The 20,657-nt window shown below is 41.6% G+C and overlaps 1 protein-coding gene across 2 annotated transcripts; it reads left to right on the top strand.

Moving 5' to 3' along the window:
* Positions 1–726: 726 nt before the first annotated feature.
* Positions 727–12,906, top strand: impdh2 (IMP (inosine 5'-monophosphate) dehydrogenase 2). 2 transcript variants are annotated; one of them, XM_080495977.1, is made up of 15 exons: positions 727–1,151; positions 3,082–3,130; positions 3,933–4,034; positions 4,156–4,230; positions 5,368–5,574; positions 6,055–6,142; positions 6,240–6,439; positions 6,613–6,703; positions 6,912–7,007; positions 7,741–7,812; positions 10,138–10,281; positions 10,443–10,587; positions 11,066–11,209; positions 12,217–12,300; positions 12,538–12,906. In XM_080495977.1, the coding sequence occupies exons 1-15, from the start codon at positions 1,054–1,056 to the stop codon at positions 12,557–12,559; spliced, it is 1,617 nt and encodes a 538-aa protein (XP_080352103.1). In that variant the 5' UTR covers positions 727–1,053; the 3' UTR covers positions 12,560–12,906. The 2 variants fall into 2 exon arrangements, with proteins under 2 accessions (XP_080352103.1, XP_080352104.1); XM_080495978.1 differs by lacking the exon at positions 7,741–7,812.
* Positions 12,907–20,657: the final 7,751 nt, after the last annotated feature.

Here is a 20,657-nt window from a genome sequence, read left to right as displayed (position 1 = left end):
TCCGGTTACTCTCGCTACAAAACTCCTCAGTGGGTCTGCAGGGTAGTTTAGAGATACTTATTTGAGCTTTTATGATGATGTTTTTTACTTCAAGAAATCAAATACACCAATTTCATGTGTTCTACAATACATCTTTTGGAGATGTGTATTTTTAGCCTCAAATGGAGATAATGTTGAGCTCAGAGTTGCAGTTATAGCCGCCATGAAAAATAACTTAAACGAACAAATGAAATATCAATGACATTTTATTATGTTTTTGGTTAGTCTTTAACGTCTCAGCATAATTTGTATATTGTTAAATGTGATTTATTTGGATTTACATGTAGACCAGTCAAACTTGGTATTTACCAGTAAGCCCATAAAATATTTATAGTTCTGACTTTTATATTAAAATGTAAATTGCCCGAATACAGTAAAATATAAAAAAAAATTATAGATATGAAATACGTCCCCTGCTTTAACATTTATGCCATACAAATACGTATTCATGTGAAAGTGGCAAAATAGAGCAAGTGTAATGTATGAGATGATTAGGGTTGTGTACAGTGCGGCTCATTCTAGTATTCTGAGTATAAATTCATATTCCACGTCAACTGAGCTCCTTCAGATTTAGAAAGAAAAAAAATCTGTGCCTCTGTACCATAATGTAAGTTCCCACCACAGCGGAGTAAAGCGCGGGGGGGCGGGTCCTTCCTGCCGGAAATGACGCTACTGTAGGAAGCGCTGTCAAAGGTAAACGATGCACGTGTCTGCTGCGGTTAGAGTGAGACCCGCAACATCAGCAGTGGGCTCGTGCGGTGTGTGTGAGGCCTGATAAAACACACATTATACCCACACACACGAACCGTACCTCCTCGGTTTGCGCCAGTTAACGGACACCCGGTAAACAGGACGTCGCTCGGGGGGGGGCGCGAGGCGGTAAGACTGTTACCTGACCGGTGGAGCAACTCTAAAGCGCAAGGACAGAAAGTTCTCGGTGTACGGTCCCGGGCCAGTGTGTGCGTGCGAGTGTGTTGCGGTCGACCCGGTGGTTTTCACGGAGGACTGGAAGTCATGGCGGACTACCTGATCAGCGGGCAGACCGGCTACGTCCCTGAAGACGGGCTGACGGGACAGCAGCTGTTCAACGGAGGAGACGGACTCACGTACAAGTAATAACGCGGACACCTTTTCACCCGTAACACCACCAGTCCAACTCTGAGCGGCCTCTGCATGCTAACTCTTACCCTGTTAACTATTAAAACCACAACTTACTACGGGGCAGTGTTGCTAGTAAAGCGTCCATTAGCGACAACAAAATTCCCCAAACGATTAGTTATTCGGATTTGTCTTCAACAAAACTGATACTGTACACTTATTGCACATTTAGTGCCCAGGTCAGGACTATATTACCCACAATGCACTTAGCAGCATTTATCAACAGTATTGTTAATGAAACATAAAGCTACTTTACAGCCATGTGGCATTAACACGCTAAACTGCTTTTTCCCCCTTCTTTACATATTTTGAACACTTTTTAGCTGTTCTAATATACTTCAGAATACCGGAAACCTTAACCTATATGGTTAAATCCCTGTTCTGTCATTGGTTGGATAGATTCTCTCTCTCTCTCTCTCTCTCTCTCTCTCTCTCTCTCTCTCTCTCTCTCTCTCTCTCTCTCTCTCTCTCTCTCTCTCTCTCTCTCTCTCTCTCTCTCTCTCTCTCTCTCTCTCTCTCTCTCTCTCTCTCTCTCTCTCTCTCTCTCTCTCTCTCTCTCTCTCTCTCTCTCTCTCTCTCTCTCTCTCTCTCTCTCTCTCTCTCTCTCTCTCTCTCTCTCTCTCTCTCTCTCTCTCTCTCTCTCTCTCTCTCTCTCTCTCTCTCTCTCTCTCTCTCTCTCTCTCTCTCTCTCTCTCTCTCTCTCTCTCTCTCTCTCTCTTCCACAGTATCAACACAGGATAGGTAAAGGGAATATAATTTAAAAATAGACTCCCTTGTTTACATGGACTGGTTTTGGCAATAATGGTCTTGTCAGGTTTTCAGCATCTATTTTTTTCAGGATCTGTAAACGTTTGTGTGTCAGAGATGGTCATTGATACATATCAAGAGAAAAATAAAATGCTGATCTAATCTCAGTGAAGACTTGGGGACTCCACATGCAGCCCCCCCTCCTAAATTTAGGTCCTGGATTACGCAGTCTACCTTGTTATGTTGGACTGTGTGTGAGGGGGCTAAATTTAGGAGCATCTGCTGGGTTGTTTTCTGTATGCTAAAGTTCAGTTGGTTCATTCTGCTCTTCCCAGATAGAAAATGACCGACTGTAGTTGGACACTAAAGCCAGACGACCCTTCAATCATTTTACAACTTAAGTCATTGATTCTCGTAAGCAAGAGGAAGAAGTCCAGCAAATACGATTTAAAAAGTATAAATGTTAGACTATAAATGAAAAGAAATCCTTCACATTGTGCAGGTGTAGCTGGCTCTTGTTCAGAGCTGATCTGACGGCATTTGGTTGTATCAAATTGTAATTCAAATTGTAATGTACAACTTTTGTGCAGAAGTTTTTACTACTACTAAAATGGTGCCAATAAGTTGTATTCTAATGACATGTTTGGTCCAAATAACCCCGCACAACTATTCTTTTAATACATGTAACAAGGTAGAATGTGACCTGTTACATCACAGATCTATATGAGCCTGGGAGTAGCAGTAATGGCGTACACTCTGCAGTGTCATTTAAAGCACACGTGTAAACATGTCGTCTTCCTCTGCCGCTATTTGATCTCATGAGGTCTCGCTGTTTTCTACAGAGGCTGCGTGTTCTTTTGAAACGTGAAGCCTTCTGAGCAGTACACAGAAAGAATTCAGCGTAGATCCTCTCACTTCACATTTAGTTTCAACACTATTCATCCGGTAAATATTAACACGGATATGCTTACTCTTCAGACTTGAACTGAACAAACTGCAGTCTTGTGTATCATTCGATAAATATTAAATCCAGTGTATACAGTTGGGATCCTTGGGGCCATGGAGGTTGTGACACTACATGCAGACATGGTGTAAAACCTCCTGTTTGTTTAATCGCTTTTCCTTTGTCTCTTTCAGTGACTTCCTAGTTCTCCCCGGCTACATTAACTTCACATCTGAACAAGTGGTGAGTTGAAATGCACTAATATTAACTAATGCATCAAATCGGATTAAAGCTGATGTTGTGGAATTGGAATAATCTGATTGCAGCATGATGATGTCCGGGGTGAGAGCACATGAGGTGAGAGGGATTATCAGCCATTCAAGTATCGTCTGAATTATACTCGCATAGAACCATGGCATCGACTGTATTTGTCATTTTGAATTACAAATGTTTTGCTTTTGCAGAGAGTTGCCACCGTCGGTGCTCGTCTCACATTATATATTATCAAATCTCTCAGATCTATCATGCCGAAAATCAAGTTCATCGGAGGTTTAATAATTAGACATTGAATACATTCTGTGCATTAGGGTTTCCAGAATCACAGTTAAGACAAACTAAACCTGGATTTACACTCGTCTTTTTGCAAAAAAAAAAAAAAAAAAAGCAGTTTATTTCAGAGCTACCTTCCTACAAAACTATCTACACCAGCCGTGTTTTACTAGTCTTACTAGTTTCAGTATACAGGCTGGCACAGGTTACCGGACAGCCTGGTTCATGAGTTATTGTTCCGAGTTCTTTAATACGAAACAAAAGTTTCTTCCTTGCCTTGAAAACACAAAATAAACAACACTGCAAACAGAGAGAGGCACACAACCACACATTGTGCATTCATGTCTGAGGGCAATTTGAAAGCTTGCAAAATAAAGCTTAAAGGCTCCTGAAATGAATGTGTTCTTAAAATGTTGCAGCTTCCTTAACTGAGGTAGCTTGATATCAAAATATGTCGTGTAATAATAAAGTTTTTCAATGCATCTCTCTTTCCAAGGATCTGACATCAGCTCTATCCAAACAAATCACCATGAAAACACCGTTTGTCTCCTCTCCTATGGACACGGTCACCGAGGCCAACATGGCCATTGCCATGGCAGTGAGTATGACACACAAACAGAAGGCGTCTTGGATCATTGGACGTTTTTTTGTTTTTCTTGTCATTGTTCCCTTTTCATGTGACGCTCCTGCACTAACACTGATCTCTTGTGTCCTTCCAGTTAACAGGAGGCATCGGCTTCATCCACCACAATTGTACGCCGGAGTTCCAGGCCAACGAAGTCCGCAAAGTCAAGGTAGCGATGAATGACAGGAATAATGCATGTATATGTATATATATATATATATATAATATAAACACACACGCATACAGAGAAGAACCTCTGAGGAGTGGCCCCGTTAAGAGTGACACCCTTTACTGGGGGAACATGTCACTTTCGATGTAAATATATTTAACTGTTAAAACACTGTAATTGGCAGCAACCTGCCGATTGACGACAATGGACAGGTTTTCCTGGCAACTTTTAAGCTGAGCTGACACTGAAATGGCCAAAATACTTGGGCTGGACCCGATTATTAGAATATTCAGGCCGAGGGTGCTACACGATTGCATCCATACTACACTCCTGGTTCACTTCTATGTGCGTTCCATAACGTAACGATCACAAACATATCTCCACTTCTGGTCCCACCAAGCAAGGAGGTTATAGAGGATTTATACAAGTTTCCTTTTGACGTTTCATTGTATTTTGCACCAAAATGTTTCATTAAAATTGACATTATGTTGAGATTGTAATCATTTCCAGTACTAATCGTTTGTTGTGAAAATATACACAATTTCATTACATACACTGTGACCACAACAAAGAAAAACTTTGAAGTGTAAATTTATAGGTTATTATAACAATATTTTACCAGTCTGGTCCACACAAGATGAAACTGGACTGTATCTGGTCTCGGAAGTAAATTAAATCTTACTTAATAATTATTTTGTATACATCTTGTATAGATGTGCATATATGTACATATATTGTATATATATATATATATATCTTTGTCTTGGTTCAGGTATTTGCTTTTAAATAATCATAACATATTTGATGTTTGGTTCGTTCAATAGCAACTGGTCCTACAATTTGTCCTTGTGACCCGTCCCTCCAAAGAGAGGACACCTGTCTTCAGGGGACACTTGCCCTTGCATTATATGGCATCCCTATATCAGAGGTTTTACTGTATGTGTGTGTGTATAAAGTTCTTTTCTTTTCAGCATGTTTTTATTCCCATTTTTACATTCTGTGTGTTTACAGTCTGATCCAATAGAAACGCACTTTCTCTTCACCCCTTATGCCACTTGAGTAAAGAGTAGTTGTGACGTCTTTTAATTCCCATCACTTGTCGGTCTTCTCCCCCCCCCCCCCCCCCCCCCCCCCCAGCGCTACGAGCAGGGCTTCATCACAGACCCTGTGGTGATGAGCCCCAACGAGCGAGTACGGGACGTCTTCCAGGCCAAAGCGCGTCACGGTTTCTGTGGCATCCCCATCACAGACAACGGAAAAATGGGGGGGAAACTGGTTGGCATCATCTCTTCTCGAGACATTGATTTCCTCAAGGAGGAGGAACATAATCTGCTACTGAGTGAGGTGGGTGAAAATCTTTGATTCTTTGATTCTTTTATTATTGTCTTGCTTCTGCCTTTGAGATAAATGATTGAACTACAGATTTAGAGTTTCCCTGGCATGTTTGTTTTATAATAGAAAATGACTAACAGTTTTATGTGAACTGTTCTACTGAAAAACAATTTGGCTTGCAACATAAGTGACAAAAACTACATTATAAGAGTCCTTGATTTGTTTGACAATGGAGAAGCATCGTCGTAGCAGTAAGTGGACGATGAGTAGCAAAATAATACAAATAATAATCATAAATATTAAAAAACAATAACGGTAACAAGATAATGACGGACAATATTTTATTTTCTTCAGGCATGATAATGTTGGTAGTGATTGGTATTGTACCAGAGATTGTTACTGCACAGAATAAATGAATGATGTTTTTAAGTCTTCCTAATGGAAAACACTGGCGCTGAACATGTGTTTAGAAAAATGATTTCATTGCTAAAGGTGATGACAAAGCGAGAGGATCTGGTGGTCGCTCCTGCTGGAGTCACACTAAAAGAAGCAAATGAAATACTCCAGAGGAGTAAGAAAGGTGAGAGGCATTGCTTACAGTCGATTTCATTTTTAAAACATTTTGTTAGGGTTCTATACAGCAAGTCCGTCCTGATTCTCTCTGGTTCTGCCTGCAGGTAAATTACCAATAGTGAACGAAGAAGGCTCTCTGGTGTCCATCATCGCTCGCACAGATTTGAAGAAGAACAGAGACTTCCCTCTGGCCTCCAAAGATTCCCGCAAACAGCTGCTGTGCGGCGCCGCCATCGGCACGCACAATGACGACAAGTACCGGCTGGACCTGCTGGTGCAGAGCGGGGTGGATGTGGTCGTGCTGGTGAGCAGCTTTTACAACCGTGAACTTGTTATAAACCTATATTCCAAGTTTTGTCCAGGACTGCATAAACACAACTTGCCGCCATTGAGCGTGTTGATGAGTGATGATTCTTTTTTTTTTTTTCCTTGTGGAATGAATTAATCTCTCGACTGGTGGCGTTCTTGTACTTTCAGGACTCTTCTCAGGGCAACTCGATCTACCAGATCAGCATGATTAAATACATTAAAGAGAAGTACCCTTCCCTGCAGGTTATTGGAGGCAATGGTAAGATTTGTCATCTTTTATGCATCTTTGAACTCCGGTTTTCCCGCTTCGTGAAAATATTGAACTCCAGAAGAGACGCACTCTACATCATTACTCTAATCGGAATAAATGTCCTTTGACATCACTGCTGTGACTTGGTGATCCAGTTTCCTGTAACATTGCCTCAACTGGCTCTCATGGCGTATTTGTCTCCTCCTGTCTGTGGCAGTGGTGACTGCAGCTCAGGCCAAGAACTTGATTGACGCAGGAGTGGATGGACTGAGAGTGGGAATGGGCAGCGGCTCCATCTGCATCACACAGGAAGGTGAGCGACTGACGGCACGACTCGACAAACGCCACCCACCTCACTGCCTGCTTCAACCGGAAAGCTGCTCTGAGCCAATCAGGCGAGCGTCTGAGGCGACTGAAGCCGTTTTTACATGGTTTACAAGCTCAGTGCTTGTTTTCTCTCTGTACCTCGTTAGTGAAAGATCCAACTTCTGCAGTCATGACTTCATTTACCGTTTCCATTCTTGTTGGGACTCTTTAGGTTGCTGATGTTATACAGTTGTGATCCAGGATGTCTGCTCTCTTTTGGATGTGGGTTAGTTCAGTGTGTGTTTTGAGGCTCAGTGTTGTTTCTCTCAGGACTGAAGAGCTCTCATCTGACAGTGTGACCATCCTTGAGAACAAACCGTGTTGTCGTTCTCTTGACGTTGTTCAGTCACCGCGTTGTTTGGCTTGTGAAGAGCAGTGTTGGCTGCAGGAAACAGTCCTGTTAGGAGCTGAATTGTTGTGGCGTAGTGAAGATGTCCGTCTGTCTCTGAGTCTCCATCATTACCACAGTTCTCCTTAAACTATCAGCAATTCCTGTCCTTAATTTATTTTGCTTTTTTTTTTCTTCATTTTTGTCTTGTCTTTTTCATCCGTTTGTCTTCCCTTGTCCTCTGCCTCCATCTTTTGTCTCTTATCTTTTTTTTCCCCCTCTGAAACTCTCCTTACTGCCTCTCCCCCCCCTCCCCGGTGTTGTTTGTGTGAGTGTGTCTGTGTATGTCCAGCGCCCCTCAGTGTCCCACCAGCTATAAAGCTCCACAGCCCCAAAACCCCAACCACTGTTACGGGATACTGCAGTAAGTTCCCTCCTCGCTGGCTTGTGCTGGGCTCCCATTGGCTCCGTAGTCACAGTGCCTGTCACCTTCCCCCCCTCACTGAGTGCTGCACTGACTGTATAACAGCTTTGCATCTGTCGGTATAGGAGACGTAGTGACGTTTGAGAGCTGGCCTCTGGGGTTTTGGGGTTTTTGCCTGTTCACGTGCCCACACTAATCTTGTCAATCATCCAGCGTGATCGTTGCCCCCCCCCCCCCTCCACCCGGTTCACTGATGTTGTAATCATGTCTTTGGATGTTGTTTTGAACCACTGATCAGTAATCTATTTGTTCATAGTGCCGCCCCCCCCAAAGTCATTGCTAAGAGAGCAGCAGCCACAAGGTGGCTCTGTTCAGCTAGTTGCAGTTTTGTTTGGCTGTTTGCCAGCCACCTTATCACAGCTGGGAGGTTTTGTCTCTGGACTCAAATGATTACTAATCATTTCTGTCTCTTTTACAACACAGCTGTTTCAATATGACGCCTCTTTTCGTCTTTTACCTTTTGCATTTTGGAACAGACCTTTGCTTTTGTGGCATGGCTGGAAATGAAATGGAAGAATCAACATTGTCATGCTTCATTGTTTCGTTTTCGCAGCTTCTTTCATTATTTGGACCAAAACGGCAAAAACCTTGACTGTTGGCCTAACACATAATGTTTGGCATATTTTATGACCAGCGGGTTTGTTTTTGCTCTGACAATGTGTGGTTTTCATATTTGGTTAATGTTGTGGCATAGATCAGTGCTTCAGCCACTATTTGAGACTGAGAGAAAAGTCAAACGGTTCCTCGTTGTTGCTGCTGCCACCGCTTCTTGCCTCTTTGTTCATATTCGTATAAGGGATTGTTTTGGCTGCAGTGATATGTATGCGGAAAATACTTCCAAAATCAAGCCGCCTTGTTTGAGGTTGAATATTATTTCTAGCGGTTAGTTGAAGCCGGTGCTGCTATTGTCACTACACGTGCACTTGTAGAGAACCCAGAATCTGTACCTTCCAAAAAGTGCTATGTGAGTCTTCAGCAGTGAGAATCAACCGGTGGCCTTCGGTCCACCTCTGGTCTGGTGAAGATGGGTTCGTATAATTCTGACGTGGTAACGTTGGGATTTTCAAGCAGCGTATTTCTCTGAGGGGCCGCTGACTTGTCACACTTTGAGTTTGCCTCTGATTCTGTTCTTCAGCAGCGGTTTTATTGCAGATGATGAACAGCATTTAAGTTGTCCTGGCGGAGTTATTGGCCCGTTCTTCAATTTCACCTTTCTGCAATACCTTTCGGTAATACCAGCCTTAATACTGGTGAAAGCGAAGATAAATATAGACGTATTTAAATACATATATAACTGAGGGTTCAATGTTGTCATTTTGCCTTGTCAGATCATCCATTGATCAGTTTGGCAGAGATCAATTCTGGCACTTCAACAAATACAACTGATGAAACCTGGTCTTCAAATATTTGACATTTCTTACAGGAATAAACAAAATAGTGGGAATTTGATTTGGGAAAATTCAGATTTTTTTTTCAAGAGAGGACTGAAAGTTTAGAGAAAAAAATTGGGGCATTAATGTTATCATTTTATAGCGACTTCTCCTTTCCTAAGTGTTTATGCACAGATTTATTTGAGTTTTGATCCTACAGAAAACAAGTCTATCTGCCCTGCAGTGAGACGGTTTAGAAATGGCAACATGATCCATTGAAACGTCAAAGTTTCTGCTTGTTTGTACGTCTCAGACTAGACAGCCACCCCCCCCCCCCCCCATGTAAAAACGCAAAGGTGTAATTAGGATCATCAGTGTGGTAAGTACCAAGCAGTCTCATGTTGGCAGAAACCAGTGTTTCAGATAAAACCAGGAAGTGGGAGGTTTCTCTGGTTTCTGCGTTGGCACTTCACTCCTGTCTGCTGTTTGATGCTCAAAGTCTCACGATTTGATTGAAATGTGTTGTGTCCAGTCCAGCTGAGGCAGCATGCGCTGTGCGAGGTCGTTTTAGGCTCAGAGCCGTGTGGTATTCCTTGCTGATGTGACAAGTTTTACTTCTTCGTTTTCCTTTTTTAACAATCAGAAAGAGATGCATATCAAGCCTGCGAGCTTGTCCACTGCATAATCCTTAAAATGCCACTACCTGACAATTTAAATCATGTAAAGCTTGAAAGGATGTTGGATTCTGGGGCCTTGAGGACCCTGAGTTTTATTTCTTGACAAAGTTTAGTTACAAACAATAAAACTAAAACATTAGAAGTCGTGACCGGACTACAATTATGTGGCTGTGCTCACGACGTCTAACCGCTCATCTTCCTCTCTTTCACCCCGTCAGTGCTGGCATGTGGCAGACCCCAGGCCACAGCCGTCTATAAAGTATCCGAGTACGCCAGACGGTTCGGGGTTCCGGTTATTGCCGACGGCGGCATCCAGACCGTGGGCCACATCTCCAAAGCCCTGGCGCTGGGAGCATCCACAGGTACACAGAGCTGGCTCGCTTACATAAACCTGCCTTAACGTGGATTTAATCTGAAAGCACCACTACAAACTGACGTGTCTCATTTGCTGGAGTCGCTCGGGATTATATTTTCAGCAGTTGGTTGCTGCCGTTATTCCTTTGACTCTTCTGTGTGTGTCCAGTGATGATGGGCTCTCTGCTGGCTGCTACCAGCGAAGCTCCCGGTGAATATTTCTTCTCCGACGGCATCAGGCTGAAGAAATACCGCGGCATGGGCTCCCTGGACGCCATGGACAAAAACCTGGGCTCCCAGACCAGATACTTCAGGTACAGAGGCAAGAACATGCAAAAGTCTCAGCAGTTCCATCACCATGCCACGAGAATTGTGAGTCTTGTTGGTACACAAAGTGGAAAAAAAATTAAAAGGCCAAGTCATGCATTTCAGTTCAGAAGCCACAGGCAGTCCAATTTCATCTTGACGGGGCCGGACTGGTAAAATAGTGCCATTATCTTTGAATTTAAACTTTCAAGTTATTGATTGTCGTGGTGCAGAGTGTATGTGATGAGAATCTTGAAAAGCAAAAAAAAATCCCCCGGAAATGACTACGACCTCAACACCAAGCTAATTTTATTGAAGACGTCTGCCGCAAAATACAGTGAAATGTCCAAAGAACTTCTAAAACTGGAATCATGGATATTTTTACAAACTCACCCTGGTATCAGAGATTTGAGGCTGGTTGGTTTAGAGTGGATCACTTGTTACTGCCTTGTGCTGTGCTAACCTTGATTCCTCGTCTCCTCGCAGTGAGAGCGATAAGATCAAAGTGGCTCAGGGTGTTTCCGGAGCAGTGCAGGACAAAGGCTCCATCCACAAGTTTATTCCGTACCTGCTGGCTGGGACGCAGCACTCCTGTCAGGACATCGGGGCCAAGAGCCTCACCCTCCTCCGGTAGAGTAACACTCCGTCATCAGTAGCGTGTTTCACCTCCTGAGGATTGTTTTAGAAACATACACAATGAAATAGACTATTGAGCATGCAGTACTCATTTGGTGGAATTCAGCTTGTGAACTAAGTGCAGAAGTGCTCACAAAATAATATATTATGATTATTATGGAAAAAATAAAGGAAATGCATCTAAACTAACCTGTAATTGTCAAAATAACTATAAAAGCACACGGTAATGATTTGTGCCAGAATTCCCATGAAGTATTTTAATCTGGGGCTGACTGTTTTCGATGGATTCGAGCATGACAGCTTTGAGCTCCGTTTCTTAAAAAGTTAAAGCAGAATTGAGTCAAAAAGATCTGTGGCTCATGTCGAGTTGTGCAACTTGTGCTGATGGGCTAATCAATCGATGAATCTTTTTTTTTTACTGAACTAAAATAATTAAACGTGGTATATAAAGGATTTCAAAGTGCTTCGCAGAATATTAATACGAAGTTACATGAATGGAACAAAAAAGGACGCGAAAATGTAAAATATAAGTTAAAAAAAAAGTAAAATAAAATCTGTTAAATCTAAGCAGAATTTAGAAATATCAAACAACTTCAACTAAATATAAAACATTAAATGACATCAAGGTGAAACTGATTGTTTTTAATCGAAAAGTAAAGCATATACAATATTAATGAGGTAAAGGAAAACCGAGACACTAAAAACCAGATGAAATGGAAATTAAGACACAAATAGAAAGTGGATTCATGCAGTTTTGAGGGAAAACACAAACTGCATAATAAAATCTGAGCTACAAGATGCATCGTACCCCCATTTTTTCTGAACTTTCAATAAGTGAGTTTAAAACCCTTCTTGATATAATTGTTTCCCCCACATCAGTCTATCCAAGCAGCCCGACGGGTTTCTTGTGAGCCTTGACAGCGACATGTCTTCATCATGCCTGTCAAGTTAGTAGAGCATTAGAAAAATGTTCTGAAATGACATAATGACTGCCTCCTCAGAGCCATGATGTACGGTGGAGATCTGAAGTTTGAGAAGAGAACAGCATCGGCTCAAATGGAAGGTGGCGTCCACAGCCTGCACAGGTAACCACACAAACTACTGCCTCTTCAGAACAGATCCACTCATCTGAGTCAAGTTAACTTTGGTTTCACATTTCAGTGTCTTAAAAATTCCTAGTTTCACATCCAACCACACACACACAAGCAAGGACGGGAGGCCTCAGTTAGACTTCCTCTAACTGCGTCTGTCTTCACAGGAAACCTCAGCGAGCATCACTGGATGATGGTGTGATCTTTCTCCTTTTCCCCCTCTTCCCACAGTTACGAGAAACGACTCTTTTGAAGAGAAGCCAACGCTCAAGAAAGAGAATCCTTCCGACAGACATATGCAAACACACACCACTCGCCAGACTGCTTGTAACTTCCACATGCACAAATAAATCCTCATACAAATCAGCCTCTGAGGATCGACGTCCGAGGATCCATCAGTCTTCCTGCCGGCGTGTACGCATCGTCTGTGTTTGAGTGTCCATGTGTGTCTGTGAGAGTGAAGGAAGGGCGGCGATTCAGCATTTCTCCATCAGTGCATGAGTGGTCAAGTCAAACAACACATCCAATGCCTTTCATCTTGTGTTCAAATGTCTCCAATGTACTGCTGTTGTTGAGTAATAAATGTGTTTTTCCACAAGCTGCTTGTGTCTGGATTTGGCTTGTTGTTGCTGGATTTTTCCCCCCCCATTTTTGTAGCGTCCAGTTTTCTCTCGTTTTGTGGCGTCACTCAAACGGACATCCGCAATCCAGATAATCGTCTCGTTTCAGGATTCCTGAAAAAATATCCTTGTAAATTGCACCGACCTGGAAAAATCAGGTAGAGCTGCTAATTTAACATGAAGATTTGTAGCTCAACAATATACTCTGATTACAAGCAGTTGATCCAGGTGAAAACACTGCAGCTGTTAAACTTCCCTGGGATAACGTGCAGATTGTGGAAACTTGTGGTATTACAACATTAATTCCCCATCATGACGTCGACCTCAATAGTTACTTGCATTAACAATGGTTTCTGAAACTTATCACACCGAAAAGCATTTTTTGTCTCTTATCCGAATTGGCCCCATGCAGTATAAGAACACGTTTAATAAATCTGATATTAGAAATGTACATGTTACAAAACATTAGCTTAAAACACATTTATAATAAAATAAAGGAAAAACCATTTTATAAGACCTCTCATTGGCCAGGATGAGTGACAGTTACCAACTAATGTACTTTTCTACACTGTAAAAAATCTCTTATGTGCAAATCTAATATCATGGAGGTGTCAAACTCCTCTCAGCTCAGGGGCCACGTACAACCAAATGATCTCCGGTCAGTCCAGTGAAACAAACACCTCTGACCTGTCATTCAGAATTAATGGTATATTTTGTTGGATGAATGGATTAGATGCATGTTGGTAAGAACCTGAGAGGAGAAGTTTATTAATCCAAAACTTCCACAACTGCCATCAACGTAAAGAAGAACGTCTATTTAAGTATATAAATGATGAGGTAATTTTCCAAGACATCTATGATTTCATTGGCTGACGCTTTGAAATGGTTTCTCGATTTAAGAAAAGATCAATGTTCACAGTGATTTAACGCAGTTTGCTGATGTATTAAAGCAAATCAAGCAGCCTGTAAATGAAAACTTACATTCAAGCGATTCACCGTTTCGATCAAACTGTAAAGTGAGGCTTTTAGATTTCAAAGAGAAACTGAGGATGACCCCAAACTATCTTCATTCATTGCGGTTCTACTGGTTTTGCCCTCCAGGAAGTGTGACTCCAGTTCGCCTTGTGCTTATCAGTGAACTGATGGAGATGGTTGAAGGTCAGAAAGTGGGAGTGAGGCCCAGGTGTCCTCCGGCCCGGGATCAGACACTCCTTGTGAATCCTCCGGACTTTCCAGGATGAAACCCGGGCGGGCCCGATGGGAGGATTCCGTCACACTCTGTTTCTCTCACCTGTCTCACATCATCCACCAGCAGGTGGTTCTAATTAACACAGAGCAAAGAGCGTGAGCTCAGCCGATAGGTGAGACAAAAGTTGTAATATGATCAGTCTTTTTGACTGATTTGACCGTTGGAAAGTTTATGATTCCCTGCAACGTGTGTTTGTCCTTCACATGTGTGCAAAATGCAATGAGGGGAAAAAAAATATACAGGTGCATTTAAAAACAATAGAATCCAATGGGGTAGTTATTTTCTTTAGTTGAAATCAAAACATCAAAGTTGTCTGTAGATTTATTTGTGAAAATAAATGTTAAATCTTTAGTTTATTCTTAATAAGTCAAGCCTTTTAAGTCAAAGAAACACATTCACGTTTAATTCTGAACATGATAAACTATTTATTAGTGAAGAAAAAACTAGCGCATATCTACTTTTTTTTTAATGCACATCTTAAAGCTTATTGGACTTTATTTTGATGTGTTGCCTCCAGATCAGATTCCAATCTTTGTCCTGGAAGATAAACCAAGGCAAATGTATTCGTATGGCACATTTGAGCAACAATGCAATTCAAAGTGCTTTGTATTGACCAACGTGTGCAGTTTGCAGTGAGAAGGATAAATAAAAGCATACACACAGTCGAATCTACAGGATTGAAGCAATTAAAGAAAAATATATTAGGCAGCACAGCTTTAGAAATACAAGAATTAAAAATCCAGTACAACATAAAGTAAATAGTTGCCTTAGTTGCTCGAGGCATCGGTAAAAAATAAAGCTTGATTTTAAAAGCTTCAGTAGTTTTTTACGGTCAGTTTGAAACATTTGGAGCCTAACAACTAAAAGCAGCGTCTGCATGTTTGGTTCAGACTCGGTGGACAGACGGCAGGTTGAAAGGTCAGGATGGTTTGTGACATGAAGGTAAACCATTCACAAATTTGCAGATCAGCAGTAATATCAGGAACTGTGTTGTCTGTCATCTGAAAACCGGTCTGATGTGCTCCACTTTCTCAGTGTGTTACAGTAATAAAGTGGAATAAAGACAAACATATGGATTAACTACATTCTTCACGATGATAATAAACGTGCAAATCATGCAGCTTGAGGAGTTACTGGAAAAAGGGTGCAAAACAAAGTGGAGCTTTTTTTAGGGGGCATTTTTGAATGCTAAATATTTCTTGCAATGTTACACACACTTGTTTGTTTGGGGGCCACATACAACCTATACTTCTAAATAATGTCATTTTTAGAGTTGTTGTGATGTGATGATGTGATTTTACTCATCCAGCCCACTCAAGGTCAGTATTTGGTCCCTGAGCTCAGAGGAGTTTAACACTCCTTCATAAAAGCCAAGAGAGCAATTACAAATATTATATCTATCTATAAGATTTAGTAAATAGAAAAGTCTTGAGTCATGCTGGGTGAGTTTGCATGTTACAAAAAAACACGTATTTGAGGTTAATTGGTGACTATACATGAGTTGTGGCTTCAGAGGAGGTTCATTTGTGAAGCTTGAGGATTTAAAAATTAAAAAAACCTCTTTGTTTCTTATCACTTCAGATAACAAGTGTCTGCCATTGAAAAACCTTCAAAATGAAGCGTTTTACTTCTGAAGATAATGTTCACACAGGAAACCACAGCAGCCATTTTTTTTTATTTTTTTTTTTTGGCAAATTGTATAAAGGTTCACGTTTTTTTCAGTGTGGGGAATTCAACAGGTATACCTAATTGATTTTAACACACTGTCCTTGAACAAGAGCGGATTTGAAAGTAGAGAAACCAAAAGAAGAGGCGAGGTTGTCACTGTGTCACGGGGGAGGGAGTGGACAGAGGAATGGAAAGGAGGAGTTTGGTCCTGCTGGGAGAAGTGAAAGTGAAATGAATCTCAGGAGTATTTAAAGAGGAAGTTTGGAGTGTCAGAGTGTCGGTGAACAATGAACAGGGCCGAGAGGAGGATGAGCTGCTCGGAGACGCCGGTGAGACACTTTTCATGCCGTATCTCAAAACTTTACCCTCACCCTTTTACCTTCACGGCTCCTTTCTCTACTTCTCCATTTTGATTGTTTGTGCCTGAACGGTGGCCTGCTTTCACCCCTCTTTACCTTTGTCCTCACTTTGTTTTCATAGAATCCAGTTTGACCTCACATGACTCACTCTGCCTGTGTATTTTCTTATTCAAACAAATCCTCAGTATGCTGATGCTTGCTCTGTTAAATGTATGTATTTCCTCAACCACATTTCTTCCTGTTAAGGTTATTAAAACTTCAAATCTTATTTTGAACTATAATTTCAGCTCAACAGGAAGTATCCTACGATGTGAATCTCTTCCTTAAAAGTGCTTCACCGCCCCCAGACTCCTTCCTTTTATGGCTCTATTAACCCTTCCTCTTCAGGCTCATGACCTCCTGTGCCCCTTCGCCTGCTTTCTTTGTCGTCCGGCCTCACGACAGATAACTCACAACTGGTTTTTCAGGACAGATGACCAATATCAGAAGTGCTTTTTCGATGCCAGGCAGCATGCGAGAGCTCTCCACTCCTTTCTTTAAGATGTGATGACTGAAACATGATGAAGCCTTCAACGTTTATCCTGAGAGGACCAGCCGGGTTGAAACGTCCCCGCCGCTCCTGGTCACGCAAAGCATGGAGATTCAAAGTGTCTTAATCTTTTGTTTTCTCTCAGAATTCAGACAGGCAAGTCCCAGACATGACTCCTGTAGATAAAGCGAGATTAAAAAAAAGGAGATTTTATCATGTTGAATGTCTTGTGTTGAGTTCAAATTTTAAGACCTAACCTGTTTTCACTGATTCCTCCGAACAAAAACCCTCCACACTCTACGAAGCCGTTTCACTTCCAGAAGACGTTCACATCTGTGATTTACAGCTGGATGATCGGAAGGGTTGGCCTTTTATTTTCCACTATAAAACTGTGAACTTTGATATCTTAGGCTTCCAAACAAAAAAAGGTGGGAGTTGGTGAAAACAGATGAGCAGCGATAAACAAATGATTCAAAGACAAAAGGAAGAAAGTCTCTCAAGTGCTGCTTTCATTTGTGAGCAAACTACATTTCCCAGCCTTTTTAATCGGTAGTATGAACAGCTGAGAGTCAGTGAGTCGACATAAAGTTACAATTTCACATAAAAATTCCTTTGAACAATTTAAGATTACAGCCTATACTCCTCATGTGAACCATTTACAGGAGTAAGACATTGCATGTACATTACTGGAATCGCATGACATTTTTACTGTGTGGTCTGTGTGCATCAGTAAGTTTATTCTTTAATGAGAGAAACTCCTGCTGTAATTCTACATTTATTCACTGAACAAAGCTCCAGATAAGTGTTTCTTAAATGACAATGCTTTGGAAAGCAACTAATACTTTAGATACTACTTTAGTCATATTTGTTTAACCAGAAGTAGATTTTCTTATGAAATTAAGCAGCATTTGCACTTGAAAACAAGCTTCCAGGACTCTCTTCACCTCTGTGTGTTTGCTGATTCACATAGAAACAAATTCCCTCTGAAAATGAAACTGCATTAAGATGAGGGCAGTGATTGAACCACAAGAGATTAGATCAGACTTTATCAGTGGAAATAAGGCGGATTTCTCGCTATCAAATCAATGAACTCAGTTCACGTTGAACAAGAATAAACTCTTCTTGCGTCTCTTAATTGTGTTAACCTGTCACCTGTAAACAGCTTTCGGCCTTTTTGTTTCCGTCTTTCCAGCCCAGCGGGCCCGCCCACCTGAGCCCCGCCCTCGATTTTGTGGGTGGGATGGTAACGGAACCCATAATGCAGCTGTGATTCATGAGCCCCAGCTGGTTATGGGGTCCGTTTCCATCCCACAGTGCACAGGACTTCCTGAGGTTGTGGTCAGATGGGGGAACGCTTGTGATGCGAGCGGTTCCAGCCTCCTTCCTGCCACAGATCACTTATCATATTCCTGCACCTCTCAACGGCAGGTTTGTCTGAGCACGGGACAAAAACAACCAACTGTGAACAGAAAGATCCAAATGTTGAGCTCCAGAAACTGCCAGATTCACAACAAACTTTAGTCATTTTGTGGCTTTGATATATCTAAAGTTATATGGAACTTTAAGAAGGCACTTTGTTGAACATCAGGTGGCATTGTTGAGTCTCTGTGAGTTGGTTCTTCTTGACTGAACTAATTTCACTCATATTGTTTAGGTGATACGGATGTACTAATGGCATAGCTAAATCATAAACTATGTTGATATTTGACACGATGTAGTTGTAGGTTTTCTGAGACAGTGTAAAACTTTTTTAAAGCGTGTTCAAGTGTGCCACTTCTGGAGGTTTCTGCTGCTCCCATAAAGCGTTTTCTTACAATTTCTGATAAGTAACAAAGAACAACTTTGGCTGAGTGCATTTTTACATGTCAGAATGACAGATTAAAAAGTAATTTAATATTTAGCTTCTCTGGTTTAAAAAAAACAACAACTTTATTGTTCCATAAAATGAACAAAAGCTCTTAATCATAGGACAGTGCAATAACCCAAAAGAATACACAACTCAGCTGCCTGAGTCACAAACTTGTGTTGCTCCAAACAAATGCAGTTTTGTTTTGTACAAAATCAAAACGGAAAGTGAATCTACGATAAAAGTCGGTTTGATAATATGGTTATGTCTCCGGATTTCTGTACGGTCTGATGCGGAAGGTGTTTTTTTCTTCAATGACACGTTTTCTCCCGGATTGCTAAACACTTCAATTGCAACCGGGAATTTCGTGTCAGACAAGAATCCCACCAGTGGCTGTAGGTCAGACTTGAGCACCATTCGGGTAAATGAGCGTGTTGCTCGAATGCTGTAAATGGATCCTTCTAATAAACCTCACATTTCAAACTTCACCGGTTGCTGCATGTACTTCTTGTTCAAGCCTTCACTGTTGCTTTGGAGAGGTGATACTAATCAGCTTCTCGTCACACACCACTGAAAAGCAGCAGTCAAGTGTGGCTGCAGTGTATTTTTTTTTACCTTCATATCCTCGTGTCTCACGTACCGAAGTTTCATTTTCGGAAAAAACTGTGTCGACATATTCATAAAAAAGTGCCAGTGCGATTTGTTCTGCTTTTTGTGGGAGGGTTTGGTTAACTGTCTGCTGACTCAGCAGCCTTCTAAAATCTACTGAACTCAGACTTCCAGCCTCTCATCAGAGGATCTTATGAAGAAGAGACTGCGTGTTCACTCTTGGTTCCAGCGCCATGAGGTATAGAAAAATGGAGGGATGGATGATGGGAAGAAAACCAGAAAGCAACAAGACCTGAGTGGTCTTCAATGGATTTTGCGTCCCCCCAGACCATAGGACCAAACCTTTAGTGTGAATTAAGGAAAGTTAGCCAAAATCAGCACATAGTGGTGGTCTCATCTCTGACCTAACATGAGCTCCATTACACAGAATAAAAAAGCAACTTCTGAATTAACTGTTTTAGTCATGTATTGTCGTCAAGTTGCAGCACTTTACTTAAGAGAGATACATTTTCTCCCCGTGGATGTTGGTCTAAATTAACATCATTGTTCCTCTCTGAACCTTATTGACATATAGCAATAGATCATCATGCCCTTTCCCTCCTCAGACACACTGACTCCCAGTGTTCATGAAGCACAGATGAGTTATAATGAATTTAAATCATAGATTGCCTCAAGGAGAAGCATTTATAGTGAGGTCTGGGAGTTTGAAATGTCTATTTCTTCTCAGTTCTAACCGACATGGGGTGAATTTGCTTTTTCTCTCCACAAGCTTGACTTTTCTCTCATGGTTTTCCTGGCTGAACCTGTCATACATGGCTGCGTACCGACTCAATAGACGGTTCTGCATCTCCTCGTGGTCTATCAGCCTCTGCCGATGGGCGTCCTCCTGCGCCTGCATAGCGGCTTCCATCTCTCTGGCCGATCACTGACGCTTTCCTTGCCTTCGATGGAATTGTGCACACTTGGAACCAAAGAGTGCACAGACGGTCAGCAGCAACACATCTAAAGGTAAGTGGGCTGCTTCAGTGGCTGAGTGTAAATGGTAAAGATACAAATTTAATGCATTTTGATAAACTATCAAAGCTTTTGTCCACCTAAATGTGTTGTAAGCAGAAATTGATGTACTATTATGCTGGAACTGATTGTGGAGATCCACCTGCACAGGTAAATAGAGTGTTGGTGGAGAAAAATCCCCTGCGAATTTTATAAACACTCTCTAAAGCCTCGTTATGCTTATTCTTGAGGTACTTCTGCACCATGTGCATGTATGTAGTGATGAGTGATGAAGGAGGTGGCGGGGTCTCCAAGTTCTACACCTCAAGAGTCCTGTAGAAGCGCCTTTAGATGGCTGTGTTGTAATTGGTGCTATATAAATAAAATTGAATACAATTATAATGATTATATATTTTAATTTTGAAATAATCCTTCAAAGAAAGGGATGAGGTTTCAGAAAACCTTTGTTACTTTGGAA

This window comes from Blennius ocellaris (genome assembly GCF_963422515.1).
Source record: "Blennius ocellaris genome assembly, chromosome: 5".
Taxonomy (NCBI): Eukaryota; Metazoa; Chordata; class Actinopteri; order Blenniiformes; family Blenniidae; genus Blennius; species Blennius ocellaris.
This window is presented reverse-complemented; position numbering and strand designations above follow the sequence as displayed.